The 16,558-nt window shown below is 41.9% G+C and overlaps 1 protein-coding gene across 15 annotated transcripts in view; it reads right to left on the minus strand.

Moving 5' to 3' along the window:
* Window positions 1–12,351, minus strand: part of prom1a (prominin 1a) — a 65,336-nt gene extending 52,985 nt beyond the window's left edge. For all 15 annotated transcript variants that reach the window (XM_044041022.1, XM_044041016.1, XM_044041020.1 and 12 more), the window contains exon 1: window positions 11,898–12,351. In XM_044041022.1, the coding sequence (XP_043896957.1) occupies window positions 11,898–12,156 (259 nt within the window). In that variant the 5' untranslated portion in view covers window positions 12,157–12,351. The remainder of the gene's footprint in view (window positions 1–11,897) is intronic.
* Window positions 12,352–16,558: the final 4,207 nt, after the last annotated feature.

Here is a 16,558-nt window from a genome sequence, read left to right on the forward strand (position 1 = left end):
CTATTCTCATGTAAATGCGTCACGCGTCACATCTCGCCAACGCAGCACACACCCCACCCCCCACCTACCAAGTAAAGGTATCGTTCTCAGTCGAAACACAAGCCTTTACCGTTCCGTGCCGAACCAAACCGAACTGGAACCACGATGGAAACATGGCTATTGACTAAGCCTTGTATTATGTGCTTTAGGCAAAGGCCTTTGCTTTCCATCCATGGTACAACGTCCCGCTGTGCTGGCATCAGGGCGAGAAACCAAAGCCATTAGAGAGCTCAATATTTCCTCCTGTGGTACTCGGTATAAAAAGTTAGAGAACACTGATAGAGATGAACAGCGTAGTAATCCTTAGAGGTTACCTGTCATCTAGCGGAGATACACAGCCACCCTCAATGATATCGCAGCAGCTCGACGACCTGTGTATACGTGACACGCCGCTTGTCACCGAGCTGCTCGACAAACCGTCAGATCCTCTGTGAGCGGTGACACGGCCGCGTTCCCGTGACACATCCCGCACACTGGAGTGAAGGCTTCAAGGACCTGATGATGAAGCGGTGACGGGCAGCGCCGACGCTAAATGCTACGTTGAAGGAAGCACGCGCGCGAGGGAGGGGGGGGGTTTGCCCTCTCCTGTGTTTGTACACTGACCGCTTGATGTCACACATCTGCAATGAAAACCTCCCCGTGTCCCCAGAGTGGACTTGTCGCAGACATCACTGCGCTCGCCAGTGAAGCGGAACAAAGAGACAGAGAATGCATGAGTTGCCGTGCGGTCGCCTCGGCTCACCGTGACCTCTCGGTTTGACCCAAATATGACGACGCCGCTGAATGAGACACAGATTTAGCAGCTCCCTCACTCTCCCCCGTTTATCCTTTAGCCTTCTTTGTATTTCTTTTTAAAAATAAAGTTGATATCTTCTCAGCGCCTCTTGCTGCCCGTAATCTTTAGATTTTCCTCGACTTGAGCTCTCGGTACGTCTGCCATATTCCTCAGCAGCTCTCTGTCAGATCACGGGGAGGCTTAAGCTGATGGCGGCATTATAAAATTACCTTGAAACGTTTCAACCGTTTAACTTATCTAAATGCCGTCGCTCTTATCTCGCCCGCACGTACGCCGCTAATATGACAGACGAGATGCATCTTCTCTCCTCGCAGGAATCCAGGAGCCGTGTGTTTCGCTCGATTGATCTATTCTTCTGCTTTCATGCGGTACAAAAACTTCAAATGCAGGAGCTCCCTGTGATGGAGTCACGCAGAGTGTCATGAATTCAACCGCTGAACTTCTGCCGTATCAGAGAAAGACCCAACCTTCTCTGAAAGCACTCGGGAATATGAGTAACCAGAACACGTTCCTCCGTAACCACCAGCACTGACACAATCACTACATAAAAAGCCTTTTTTTATGGGTTACTTCAGTTCTGCCACAGCGGGGGGTCGTGAGTCGTTTGAAGCAAAAATAACACTTTCTTCCACAATTACAGCGTGGTGTTAACAAAGCAGAGGGAAACTGGGTAATTAGTGTCTGCTACGTTAGTGGAGCTTTGTTTGTAAACAGATAATCTTTAATGTTTCAAAGAGATTACAATTGGATCCGGTTTAAATGCAACTTCAATATGATCCGTACTATTCTAGTGTTTTTGTTTAAACATGCATAAAAGGGTTCCATGTGAGTCTGAATATGTGTGCATGTGTGTATGCACAGTGTGTACTGTATCTATGCATATTCATATACTGTATATGATCTTTTGTTGATTATTAACCATTTTTATTTGTGTACTGGCAGCTCATGAGAAGAGCAAAGAAAAGTGCAGGTTTTCACTTTTTTCTAAACAGAATATAATGTACTATGTAACTACTGTTTGTTTCAAGTGTCTTAAGTTTTTATTTTTATTGTTATTGTTAAACTAGCACAATATCAGACAATCAGACTACACAAGTTGGCAAAATGTGTAACATAAGTGTCATAAGGTGTTTTTTTTGTTATTTTAATACAGACTAAATATTTCAAATAAATAATTTTATGTTTTACTGAAAATGATCATAAATGATTTATATAATACTACAGACATACAGGCCTCATATGGATCAGGGGAGAACCCACTTCACACACTGATAACAACACTAAAACATGTATAATGATGTGAAAATTCAGTTAAATTACAATAATCACATGTTATAATCTGCTGTAAACTGCATATTCCAATATATTCTCATGTGAAAACCATTCAGCTGCAGGAAACAGTACTAAAACACTACTGGCTCCATTTTAGGTTGAAAAGTCCAGAGTTGTGTTTTAGTCTTGAAGGCAAAAAAGAAATATGATGCAGTTACATCCCGATGAGCCGCTTACTTTCACCTCATCATCACACTGATAAAACAAAAATATGAATTTTCCTCGCTGTTGTTTCCTCTTTATTGTTAATTATGAGAGAAAGTTGAAATCATGAGAATCATCGTGTCGTCTATGACGTTAACATTCAACAAGTGGTGTGAGAGCACATTAAGACTTCACTGTTTAAAGCTAAGCTTGATGTTGTAATGACAGATAAATGTTGACATTCACTCTGGTGAGTTGAAGGTGAGCCGATCTTCTAAGGTTTGGTGCAGAGTTGCAGCCGAAGGGAGCGTGGAACCACCTGGAGATTCACAGTCCAGCTCTCCTCTGTCTGTCTGTCTGTCTGTCTGTCTGACTCCTCTCCCTTCACCTGAATCTGAACAAACTCTAATCTTCTGGTCTTGTCAGCTCATTAAGTGAATGTTTCATGTTCAGTCTTCACACACAAACACTAATCCCAGATTTTGTGGATCCATTAACAACGATAACAAAGAAAAGAGCTGAAGGCTGTTGTGATATCAGCAAATTAAACCGGACTTTTCTGTGTTATTCTTCTCACATACAGTAAAGCCGGGCGGAGAGAGAGAGCGACAGGACGTGAACGTGTGAGAGTAATGTAGATTTGATTTGTAGCAGATTTGAATCATAACAATCATAAATCTGTTTATTTATTGTCTGTTAGTGGTGTGTGATATTGACTCTGTTTTCCACAGGATACGCTGCCAAAAAGTGAGTTAAAAACAGCTGTTGTTGAAGAAGTGCGTGTGAGTTTGTTTTAATTTTAATGACCTGATATTTACAAATGATATCGGTCTATAAATATCTATCAGAGTATTTCCTGAGGTTGGGAAAACATCATATTTAACGGAAACTTGCAGATAAAAAGCAACGGCTTCAGTTTTACAGTGATATAAATCTGGAACCAGATTTATTTTAGTTTTCAGTGGCATGACTTTAAAATGTAATAATAAACTGTAGCTTTTAGAGGATAAATCAAGAATAATTCATGTAAAAAAATGTTACACGAAACTCACAGCCACCCATCAGCGAAACATGCCTGATAATCACCTTTAAAATGACTAACAATTATTGTCATTATTGTCAAGTTTTGCATGTGTTGCAGTGATGGGCCGTTTTCAAATACTGTTATAATTACTCAATTCGTACATTATTAATCAGTTAATTTCAATGATTTTCTGATTTTTCAGCTTCTTAAATGTGAACATGTTCTGGTTTCTTTGCTCCACAGAACAAAAAAAACTATTCTTTTGTGGACAAAACAAAGACATTTGAGAATTTTTTTTCCTGACATTTTAGGACAGATTCATCAATTATGAAAGTAAGTGTTTGTTGCATTTTCTGGAAAAAATCAGGTATATTTGCAGAAACTTTCCATGGAAATTTGGGGGATTAATAGGAATCTATGAGAATGTGAGAAAGTGGAAATTTGGTGTCTTTGGTGTTGGAGTCATATACCAACAGAAACACAAACATTGACCATGTTTTTAATGTTCCCAAAGAAAATGACCATACTATTTAAAATTAGGTTTGAAATCTTTGAAGTCACAGTCTCATGAGAAAGCCTCGCCTACGTCAACAGAGTAAAACAAGTGTCAGGATGAACCGTGGACAGTGAGTGAAGGTGAGCCGCTCGTGTGCGGATCCATCCCTGACTGCCTCTTTAACACCTGATGAAAATCACAACGATGCTGCCGCGGTGATCAGCTGGCACTGTGGCGTACAGGCGAGGGAGCGAGAGAGAGAGCGAGAGAGAGAGGGGGGGAGTGTGTCCTGAAGCGTGAGAGCCGGCCCCCCGAGGCCGTCACTGTCACTTTTAATCACGTGACAGCACAAAAAAACCAGACTTCACCTTCTGTTAGACGCTGCAGCAGTAAGACTGAGTCAGCGGAAACACGCAGAAATGCAGAAGTTACTTATTTGAATAATTTGTTGAGACAAAATTATGTTCAGATCATTATCATGAAGCCCGGGTGGTTGGAGGGTTACACGTAATTAGATTATTTCAGATTAATAGTCCAGCCATGCTTTCATAAATGCTCGGCCTTGTTTACAGAGATGAAGTTTAAAGTATCGAGGAGACAAACGTGTCTCTCCGTGACATGTTTACGCCTCAGGGCGGCATCATCCAACCCTCCAGAAGAAAGAGAAAAAGCAGCAACGTCGTCCTTTTTACTTTCTGTTTCCTGCGTCACATGCATTTGTGGACGTGACACAGGAAACACAAAGAGCTTTCTGAGGAAATAAACGGCACAAAAACGTAAGAATGTTCGCTCATTTGTGTCCAATAACACCAAGCTCGAGTTTTAGCCCCTCCCCCTCCTCCTCCTCCTGAGGACAAAAACAAAAGCATATAAAATAATCCTCGGCGTGGTTTTAATATGCTGAAGAACAGCTGCGACTTTTATTCCTTAGACGTGGCAGGAGAGCAGTTTACCGCGTGACACGCGGAGCGACGCGGCTCGGGCCTCAAGACGAGCGCAGGGTCAGCTGACATCGCCATAGTGCTGCCACAGCTATGTGCTCTGTCAATACACAGAGAAACCATGTGGGGGTGGAAGTGACCTTTCCTGAAGAAGAAGAGTGAGTTTACAGCGGGATGAAGGCGGAGAAGGTGATCTGTGATCGTGATCTGATCACATGTGGCCAGCGCTAAAATCATCATGACCACGTCCAGCTTTCCACACTGAAAACCAGTGGACACTGCTTGACTTTGAATAATCTAACAAGACATAATGACGTTACTGTGTGTTGTTCTCAGTTTGAAAAGCGACGTGTGTGTGTGTGTGTGAAAGTGTATCGGAACAAATCATGAGCCAAGAAATATGAGCGAGTACGTCGCAGTGAAGCAGCGGAGACGCATCACAGACGAGCATCGCCACAACTGAACAGCCTGGTGTGATAAAAAGTAAGTGGAACAGTAAATAACGCCGTCACATAACAGTTGTAGCCTGACAACTCAAATTAAATGGACTCTCTTGTCCTTGTGCAAAGTCTACGAGCACTGGCACCGACTCAATTTAAACGGAGGGTGACGACAACAACCCTGTAGTTGTCTTTTCCACCAGCTGACAGACACAAAGTCAGTCGCTTTATCAGTGCATCATGTGATCATCTGGACGTCAGCGGGACTTGTTCTTCCTCTCCTGTGTGTGTGTGTGTAGCAGCTTCCTCTATTATTAAGGGAGCCGGGGAACAGGCACAGTTTGGGTTAACGTGTGTTTTTAAAGTCAATGTGTAATTTCACGTACTGCAGCCTTTTTGAGAGGTTTGGATGAAGGACCTTGTTGGAATGGCCGGTACACATCTGCACTTTATTATGTCTCTGTCTTTATTTTACTCTCCTTTAACAACTTCCTTTTTATCTTTTATATTCTGCTGATGACTTTTTATATGTGAAAAGGTCTCGTTTCCGTAACTATTTATGCTACGGCTTTCTCGAGCGGGACTTCCCCCCAGGAGGAAGAGATGTTGTATCTCAATGGGAAACTTCATGGCTAAATAACAGATAATCTGATTCATATCATGTAAATACGTAAATGCACGGACTGAGCTGCTTCAACTTTCCCCACCTCACACACACGTTTCCCTCTGATGGATGCACTGTATTCTCTTTATATTAAACATTTGAATGTTTATGCCACTGCATCACAACTCTTTCCACGAAGCAAGCAACACTTTATGATGTGAGCAAACAAAAATGAAGCATAAAATCAAAATACTCGATGGACCGGAAGTAGTCACGGTCTGGTCCGTCTGGACTTTGCAAACAAAAAGTGTATTTTCAAACAAATAAAATACAGTATTTTTGAATGATTAAATCCATATTTTGTTGCATGTTTTGATTCTGTGGTTCATTTTTGTTTGCTCGGTTCATAAAGTGTTTCTTTCCTTGTGAAGACATTGACACAAATCCAGCCTCTGAGAAAAACCTGAAACCTTCCAGAAAAGGGTTTCTTCTAAAGTGTGCGATCAAAATTTGACCTTAAAAAGAATCCGTCCCCTCAGAGCTTTCTTTCTTTCTTTCTTTCTTTTTAAAAGATGAAAGACAACAATTCAAAACACCGGCCACTCTATAATTCTGTCAAATCTCGGTTGCAAAGCGAAAGCGCTTGCATCTCTGCTTTGTCCTTGGTTAGAACTCTTTTGAAATGTTTCCCTCTTTAATTTGGCTTCATGTCTGCGCGTCCTTCACCTCCCTCTCTTTACGGCTCTGCGTCTCTTTTGATGGGAGCTCAGTAACAAGCAGGAGTTCCTCAGATAGATTTACTGTACAGCAGCTCAGCGAGGTGAAACCCAAAGATGCCAGCGATGATGATCGCTGCCGATGACGGGTTTCCCTGGCAACTGCTGCTTTCCTTGATTCGATGCCAGATTCTCAACTGTTTGTCTGAATTCCACCTTTCTTGAGAAGAGGGAGTGCAGCTCACTAATGAGCAAACACTTTCCAGCAGGGATGTGATGCACGGCGGTGGCTGGCACCGTCTTCTCCCCAGCCGCGCTTACTCACCCACAGGCCAGAGATGATACACTTAAAAACGCTGCAGAGGGAGATTAGTGCACCTCTATTCTCAAGCGGTGACGGACTTACACCGAGATGAATTAATATGCGACATGAAAGCGGGCGACGGGGGAGGTTTTCAAAGGCTTCAATACTGTTGGTGAATTTACACTTGGTGTTTATGAGTTTGGACAGAGCACAGGAGCTGGCCGTGTGCAGCTGAAGGTCACCGGCTTCTGAGCAGATTTCTCCCACAGCTTTTTCCTCTCAAGTGTCCTTGAGCGAAACTCAGGAAAACTTCTGACACGAGAATCAAAGGAAGACGGAGCACAGACATCACTCGCCAACTACTTTTAATCTTTCTTTTCCTCTAATCTGAATAACTTTGTCATTTTGAGGTTTTGGTGACAATGATTGTCATTTTTTTATCAACTTTCTGACCTTGATTTATCAAGTAAATAATAATAATAACATTACATAAACATTTCCTGATTCAGGGAGGGGGAAAAGTTCAATTAAAACTCTTCACGGGGTCTTTATGTAAAATCTTAGTCTCAAAAGAAAGATAAGACGTGTGAGCAGGCTTTTAACTAGAGGGTGAACATTTTTGTTTGTTAAAACCTTCACGATGCGCGGGTGCAAATACTGTGGACGAAAAAAAAAAGTTTTTTACAGTTTATAAATGTCTTATTCCCTCTTCCCTGACTACCAGCTTTACTGTCTACTTATTCATTTTTGTTAATGTTTCATATATTTGTGCATACCACATATTAGCTGTGTGTGTTTGTGATGATTTTCTGACCTTTCACACCTTTGAACATTCACACAAGAAAACAATTCTTACACGATGACTGGATGAGCTGGAGATTACTGCCTGTCTCCTTCCATTTTACCTCATTTTTCACAAAGGTAACTTTGTATCTTGCAGCAAAAAGTAAACAAAAAGATCCTATTATTCAAAGGAACCATGGCAGCGGCCAAGGCTTGAATCGGCTTGTTACCGGTATAACGATTACCAATAACAATATATCAACAGACTTTTGCACCACCTGCTCTCAATATTCAGAATAATCTTTGAAAATTCGGCAAAATCAGGCTGAACACAGAGACAAGTGACAGCAGACAGCTTCACCGTGATTTCACCAGATTAATCTACAGTGAAAAACTGCACGCACGACATTAAACTCGCCGCTTCCCAGCAGTCGCAGCACGTCCACATTTACATACAGTAAATAATAAAGCTGTCTGAGGCAAAAACAGCTTCACAAAAGCAGCAGTGTTACTTAATCAATGTCTTAGCAGCGTCTTTTGATCGTGCTATGAATCAGCATGCGCACAGATATGTCATGTTAGAGTGGGCGTGATGCTTCCACACTGCAGTGATAGAATACAGCACATGTCAGTGTTGATTTGCTTTGTGTAGGTGTCAGTCGTGTGTTTGTCGCTAATAACGCCTCCTACGGGGAGCCTGCGTGTGTGCGACCGCGTCAGGAGATTAAAAGACATTTTTCTGTGCGATGGAAAATGTCACGGCGTGAGTGAGTGAGTGAGTGTGCGAGACATGACGAGGGCGCACTGCGGCTTCGTATAAGGCAAGAGAAACACGGGCCTGTTAACACAGCGGCTTCTTAGGTTACTTTAATGGCTGACTGTGTTTTATGAGTCATTCCTGCAGGTGGTTTTCCTGCGTTATGCAGCTGATGGTGAACTCTGTTTTAGTTTTGTGGCGCTTTAACCTCCGAAGCTGTGTGAACAGACATCAGACAGTGATTGTTTATGATTTCCTGGTTCATTAAGAATGCTTTTTTGTTTTTGTTTCTTTTGAGATATGTTTCAAATCATTTTATCTCGGCCTAAAAGTCATGAAATGCCTAGTTTTACTTTGCATTGTTGTATTTACAGCGACATGGTTAACCTTAACCTGGTTAAATGACAAATTTAACCAGGTTAGAAGCCAATGTCTGCAATTATGAGCTTTTTCTTCCACATTTTAGTCAATAGAATACAAGCAGATTATTTATTTATACGAGTAAATCACAGGAAAATACTGTATAACAGTAATAATTGATTAATTGATTTAAATTGATTGATCAACTGGGCTGTTTATCAGATTTTTATCTCATTTTTAAGTCGGTATCTGTGGATTATGGACTGAACTTGAAGAAAGCAAGGTGGATGAAGATGTCACCTTTGCATCACAATATTCTAGATCTCAGAAAAGAGAAACAGGTGAAACTGCTGATGCTGCTGTTCAGTCAAAATGCAGAATTCTTCTTTTCCGCTCGAGGACGGTCTGTGATTCATTCTCGACATGTCAGCGCTGCGCTCGCCCGCAAACTGAACATCCACCCGACCTAAACAGAGCTCCACTCTGACGCGTGCATCACCCTCCAGTCACAAACCACAAGCAGGAAAACCATTCAGCGCTTATTCTCCCTCACTTGTCTCGTAGAATTGAACGTAACTCGTGAGTTCTGTTTTCCAACAGACGCACAGGGAATGACAACGCGCTACAACTCCCAAGTTTACATCAAACCAGACGTGACCAATCACCACATGTGTTGTGATAAACATCCATACATGCACTTGGTAGTCTGAACCCAAACATCATAATAAAAGCCTCTAGAATTAGTGGGCGTGACCGGGATTTTGACACAAACACCACAAAAACGTGACGTAAACAAAACAAGAGGAAGAAGAAAATAGCAACACAATGGAGCTCAGTGACAACATGACAGTCACTTCCTGTTTGTACTTCAGCACCTCGTCCAAAATCAACAAAGAGGGAATACTATTAAAGGTCCAGTGTGTAAGATTCAATGACATTTAAGTAAGACTGAAACAAACTCAGCCTAGAAATAAAAGATATAAAGCGTTGTCCAATGTTGTCAAAGTTAAAGCTCGCTAAAAATATTCAGCGCCAACAGCTGGAAGATGAATCCATCTTAGCATCGTGCTGGGAATGATGTGGGAATATACGAAGAAGAAAGTTCACCAGGTTTAGCTGATCAGAGCTGAAGCCGACATCTGAGCTTCTTATCCACGGGTTACAATATCGTAAATACATGAATTCAACCAGAAACAGAGCCACACTTGATCCTGATCAGGTTGACAGACATTTGAGTTTCTTGTGTTTCTGCTAGAGTTTGCATGTTCTCCCCCCGTGTGTGTGTGTGTGTGTGTGTGTGTGTGTGTGTTGGTTTTCTCCGGATTCTCCGGGGATTATGGGTAAATTGGACATTCTGAACTGACCATAGTGTGAGAGTGAGTGGTTGTTTGTCTCTCTGTGGTCCTGTGATGGACTGACGACCCTCATGTGGAGGAGAAAGCAGCTGTTGGAGCTTCCTCCTGTTGTCAGAGGTGGTGACGTTTGGGAAAAGTGACAGCTGATTAAACACATTCCCATTCTAGCTAATTAAGCAGGTTTATGGACTAATGGGAATTAAAAAAGTGTGCACGAGAAGCCGAGCAGTTTTGTGACCCAGCAGTTTCCACATGATTTCCACTCGCCGTCATTTAGTTAATGCACCCATGAATGAACCAACAGCACAGCGCGACTGTGAGCCCCAGTGACTCTGACTGTGCTCTCCGCAGGATTAGATAGACCACGGTGAGCCCCTGAGTGCTGGTGACAAACTGGAAACTAAAAGGGCCAACAACATATGGCACAGTGGCTTATGGGATTACGCAACTAACAAGGTGAGTCAGGGAGCTGCTAATCTGCAAAATGTTCCACGGGAGTGTGTGGACAATACGTGTGGCTGTGACACACGGAGGGGGCGCCGCGTGTTTTTGTGCAGACCACAGCCCCATTAAACGCACACTGCTCGTGTGTGTGTGTGTGTGTGTGTTTAAGACGTCAGGTTTAATAGCATTAAATGTGAAGCCATGTGACCCTGTCTGCATCTGGTATTTAAATGTGGACGTGCTCTTCCAGTTACGTCTGTTTTGGAGGATTACATTGAGCGACCAGCTTTCTTGAAACCAGAAATTCGTCTTTAAAAGAAACAGAAATGTCCAGAAACTAACGATTAAAGAAGACGTTCGCTGACGTGATCAATCAAATCAAAACTAGACTAATTTTCCTCATAGAAAGGAGTTCTTTTTGCAACCAGTGGAGTCGCCCCCTGGTGGCTAACTGCTACAGCTACGGTCTTCATTTCACTCCCTTGATTTAAGCAAAGGCGAGTGTGCCGTGTGCACAAAGCGACCACAGAAGCGGACGCTGCTGTGAGCGAGGAGTTCATTAATTGTAATCAAGCTGACACAAAGAGCTCCGCGGGCAGAGACGCCACCGTCAAGTGTGCTGTCAGCTCGGGTCTGCGCGCAAATCAAATCCAAACACACGCCCCGCGTGGCAGGAGGACGTGAGTCACGTGACCCCAGATGAGCGTTTTCTGTTTTCAACTGTTTTCAACCAGAATTAAACCAGGATCTGTTCAAATAAATCACAATGTGCAGAGAGACGGGTTTTTGATTTCATCAGATTATTCTTGGTTAAAAAGAAATGCACATTTCCAGGATTATTTCCAGGATTAATTCCAGGATTATTTGCAGGATTTCACAGGCATTGACTGTGATCGTTCACTCCTAATTGTTTAGGTGTGAATTTCACAATAAAATGCAGCACTGATACAGGGGAAATACTGCTTAATCACAATGATGTACTACATGATAAGATTACTGTTAAATTACAATAACAAAATACTGCTTAATCACAGTCGTATAATAATAACTGTTAAGTCACAGTAAACACCTGCGTTTATCTTTTAACAGTAAATAACTATATATTTATACAGTAACCTACAGTGGAGATACAGTGTAGCCTATGAGACACAGTAGTGAATGGCCAGTACATTACTGTGAAATATTTTACAGTGTATTTAAACAGTTGAAGCTGACACACACACACACACACAGCAGAACTCTGTCATAAGTGATTCAATTCACACAGAACACACAGATGTCTCTGAATCCACGAAGATTCAACGTATGTGTCCTTATTATCATTATTATTATCAGTATTGTTTCTGTGATGTGGATTCTTACCTTGCGGGAAAGCGTTGGGCTGCACCGCACACAGAAAAGTCTGCACTATGTGGAACAGGATCCCGATCGGTCCCGGTTCGTAGTGGGCCAGTGTCTCATAAAGTCCCGCGGGCACATAACCGAAATCCAACTTTCCCGGCGGTGGCAGCCTCCGCGGCTCCGTCTCCTGCGTCTCCTGCCGGAGTTCAGCGGAGGCCGGGGACAGGAGCAGGAGCAGGGGCAGAACCAGGACATGGACGAGGACGCTGGTCTTCCACATCGCGTCCAAACCAACTGACAGATTGGATCAAACTGGTGTTAAATGGAGATGAGCTGTATGAAGGATCCGCGCCGCCTGGATTCTTCTTCTTCTTCTTCTTCCGTTGAGTAAAAAAGTGTCCGGATGGATGAAGCGCGGCTCCTTAAGTCGTGCTGCCCGCGGAGACGCTCTCTCTGCGCATCGTTCCCCGAGGTCTCGGGCTCATGGATGGACGATAACCGGGCGATCTTCCCCACACACACACACACACACACGCGCACAGTCTCCGCTCTTTCAGTCCCACCGTGATGAGCGCGACTGTCTCTGCCGCTCCAGCAGCATCTGCGCGTCGCGGGGGCGGGCGGGGGTGCGCGCGCCGCCGCGTCCATTTACGCAGGGAGGATCCGGAGGGAAGCGCTCCTCCTGCCGGGAGAGGAGGAGGAGGGAGTTCACAGAGTCAGGTGTGAATTTGTTTGGCAATAATCTGACTATAAATGTTTTTATATTTTTATTAAACCTTTATTTAAGATTAAACATCTCTTTTCTAAGCGTGTCCTACAGCCAAGAGAGGCAGCAGTCGCACAAAAAAAAATGTAAGGTATACAAAAAACATACAATAATCAAATGCAATTCTCAGAATCATAAATATCCACACAATCATAATTGTGTACACACAGATGTGTGTGTGCCTACAAGCCTTTAAGGTTCAAATCTTTCTGCAGTTCATTCCAGGCAAAGAGAGCAGAGCAGCAAACATAAAAGCCCATTTAACCCCCCCCCCCAATTCAGTTCTGACCCTAGGGGCAAGTGAGTGAGAGAGAATCCTGGGAACAAACATGAGAGGATCCACAGGTAAGAGAGGAGAAGACTGAGAAAAGCTTTGTAAATCATTTCTTATGGTACCAGAGCCGTAACCAATGATTATTAATTCTCATTCTTTTTTTTTTTTTTTGGGGTTTACTTTAATATGGCACAAAGGCACAGATAGCATTGTCTCTAACCAGGATCTGTTGTTTTCTCCTCACCTTTTATTATGAGCCTCTTCATGATCAGCTTTGACTTCATTGATGGATTCAGTCACTTTCTTCTTCTTCTGCTCAGCTCCTGCCTTCTCTGTGTTTCAGACTTCGTTGTTCTTCATTAAAGCTTCAGTGAATGTGCAGATCATCCGTTATCACATTTATGTTTCTCAAAAACCTTCCCTCTAACAGGTGCTCTCGGTTTTCCCCGACCTTTGACCCTTGCCCCCACCCAGAGGGCAGACAGAGGATACCTGCAGTGCAGCGCAGAGGTGCATCACGATTGGTGGAGCAGTGAACAGGTTGGGCTCTGCGTCTGTCCCTCTGTGTGGACAATGACACCGTTGTCCACCTCCTCCCGGCCTCCAGGAGACAAGAGGCTCTCCTGTCTGGAGGAACGTTTGATCACCGTTACCGAGCACCGTTCCTCCACTGGTCACACACTCATTAGAGCCGCAGAGAGGCAGATGGTGACTTGAAGATCCACGGACACGTGTGACTGGTGGAGGTTCTTGATTAAGTGATGGATCTAAAAAAGAAAAGAATGTGCAAAGGTCGCAGTTTAAGCAGATATTGCACAAAACAGAGCTGATTTAGCTACAGTTCCATCTCTTCTCTACTTCATTTCTTCATCTTGATGAATTTTAACCCTTAGAACTCCATTACTATGTTTAAACATATACAGTATATACAGAGGCTATAAGATAATGTGCAATAACGTCTTATATCCTTTTTTTCAGCACAACCTGAGCAAAAAGTACTCAAAATATCCAAAATCGTAACTTGTGAAATTTTGGGAACACATCACAGTTAAAAGTTCACTTACGCTCAAAAACAAAACAAAAGAAAAACTTTTTTTAAATTATTTTAGTATATCACGACTAAAATTGTGATATAAAATAAATCAGAGCTTTGACTCAAGAACACAAAAAACCCACATTTTTAAAAGCCTGAATATGTGACCTATAAACACACCGGCACGGATCCCATTTATATTACATTACATGTCATTTAGCTTTTTATCCAAAGCAACTTACAAGGGAATTGAGTACAATCAGCCAGGGGTGGAGTTGAACTTGCAACCATGACGTCTTTTGCACACTAATCTTAACCACTGAGCCACTCCACCCATAAAATAAAGCAGCCGAGAGTTTCTGTGTTTCTGCATTTTTCAGGAGTTACATTAACGTTACATCGTGTTTGAAGAGAAGTTGTGCTAAATAAACTCTGGCTCAGTGACAACACCAGAGCCATAGTTTTAGACACCTAACCTAAATAATACTGAACATTCCATCAATCTTAACTCTCTTTCTTAGAGTATCTGCCAAGTTTGGTGCCTTTAAATCTTAAACTTTCTGGGATTAGAATCTAATCCCAGAAAGTTAAGATTGTCCATCTAATCATTAGATGGACAGTTAAAGCAAGTAGTAACAACATCAACAACAGTATCGTTAATGCTTCTTCTTCTTCTTCAAACCCTAACATACTGGAATCTTTCCAAGTACGACTACTGTCATCAAGCCTCGAGACAACTTCCCGGTAGCAGTGACAGAGCTGACACTCGTCTCAGTCCTCAGCAGTATAAGAAGATTAGGCGTCTAAGAATGTCTTCTGCAGATTTACTCTATACCTGATGACCTCACCTCCTTCTCCTTGGCTCATACGGCACCGCTCTACCTCAGCCTCAGCCACAGCAGCACAGGTGAGGCACGACTGTGAAGAGCTGTTTTCCTTCATTTCATACGTTTCTAATGGGAGAGAATGGAAAAAAAAAACAGTCCACATACAATAGGTTTTAAAGAAGTGTGAAATGTGTACACATATACGCTAGTATGATAGAGCAAACCTGCAATACATTCTTAAGTCTTGACAGTTTTAAGTTCAGCTTGTCAGGATAACATTAACTGAACCCGCAGATCCCAAAATGATCCTTTTTTGTAGGTAAATTCAGCTTCTAAAGGGGAAACAAACACAAGAGGAGAGACTACAGCAGCAACACGTCTTCAAGAATGACAATGACAAAATATAATTATTAGATTAAAAAAAAAAAAAACATGATTAAAAAACAACTTTTTATTAACAACCAAACAAAAGCATTTTCATACAATTAAATAAGAAACAAAAGGGATGAAACACAGCAAGGCAGTGTACTGGACCGTCAACAACAGCTTTTGTCTCGTCTCCATTAGCCCAGCGAAGCTCAGCTGGACCCAGTTTCTGGTTCTGGGACCAATGAGGCGGCGAAAGAAAGCAGAGCTCACGACAGTGGATACGAGACATGTCACAAAAAAACAACAACAGCTTTCATGCACCAAAAACAGAAGAATCTGCATTATTACAAAGAGCTGTTTTCCACATTTAAACGTGTAAACACTATTTACAAACATACGACGTCTTTCTGCTGAAAGTAAAATATTAAAATAAAACTTTTCATATGCTTCACGTATCACCACGCAGAAAAGTACCTTTTAATTTCACAGATCATTTTCAGAGTTATTATTATTATTATCATTATTATTATTATAGTACCAGTCAAATATATTTGTGTTTAATATTAAAAAAACAATATATAAACGGCAAGAAATCAGGGAGCGATCATCACTGTAACGTACCGTTCTTCTTTTTTTTATACATTATACTGTACATTAGAAATATTTGGTGCAGCTACAGCATATCAATGACTTTTGATTATAGCTCTCTGATATATTCATATATAACGTTGGGAATAATACATAATATAAAGTCATTAAACACTCGGTTAAAAACAAAATCAAAGTACTGTTCTGTTATATACAGTATATTCTTCTTTGCATTAAAAGGCCATTTTAAATCAAACCAAACAAACAAACAAAATAATAATAATTCACATTAGACAAAAAAATCATTTTCATATCATGCATAATATGAAAAAAAAGGCATTTTGTCTCAGAAATATTGCTTCTCTCTTTTTTTTACAGATGTAAACATTAGAACATTATGAGAAATGTGACCTTATTTAAGACAACGCGGTCCACCAGTGCAAACATAAGGCTCTACAGACCAAAGGTAATGGAACATTAAACTTATTTACTCATTTAGAGGATGTGAGGTTGTGTATTAATCATGTAAAAAAAAAAAAATAACAACCCATTTTTAAGATGCGGACTAGTCGCACTCACCCAGGAGTGAACTCTTCGGTTTAATTTGAAGTAGCACAATGTGAAGACGCTGTATTATCACCAGTGTACGACTGTTTGCTCAAACATCTGTTGACGCCTTTAACACCATCATATGTGTGTCAGTTGAAGAACTTTGGGAGAAATGATCGCGTGGATAGAGAAAGTAAAAGTATTCACATTAATCACCACATGATCGGCCACATTTATCTAAAAATCTCTTGTAGGGGAGAAGACCCGGAGCTGGAG

This window comes from Solea senegalensis, linkage group LG12, assembly GCF_019176455.1.
Source record: "Solea senegalensis isolate Sse05_10M linkage group LG12, IFAPA_SoseM_1, whole genome shotgun sequence".
NCBI lineage: Eukaryota > Metazoa > Chordata > Actinopteri > Pleuronectiformes > Soleidae > Solea > Solea senegalensis.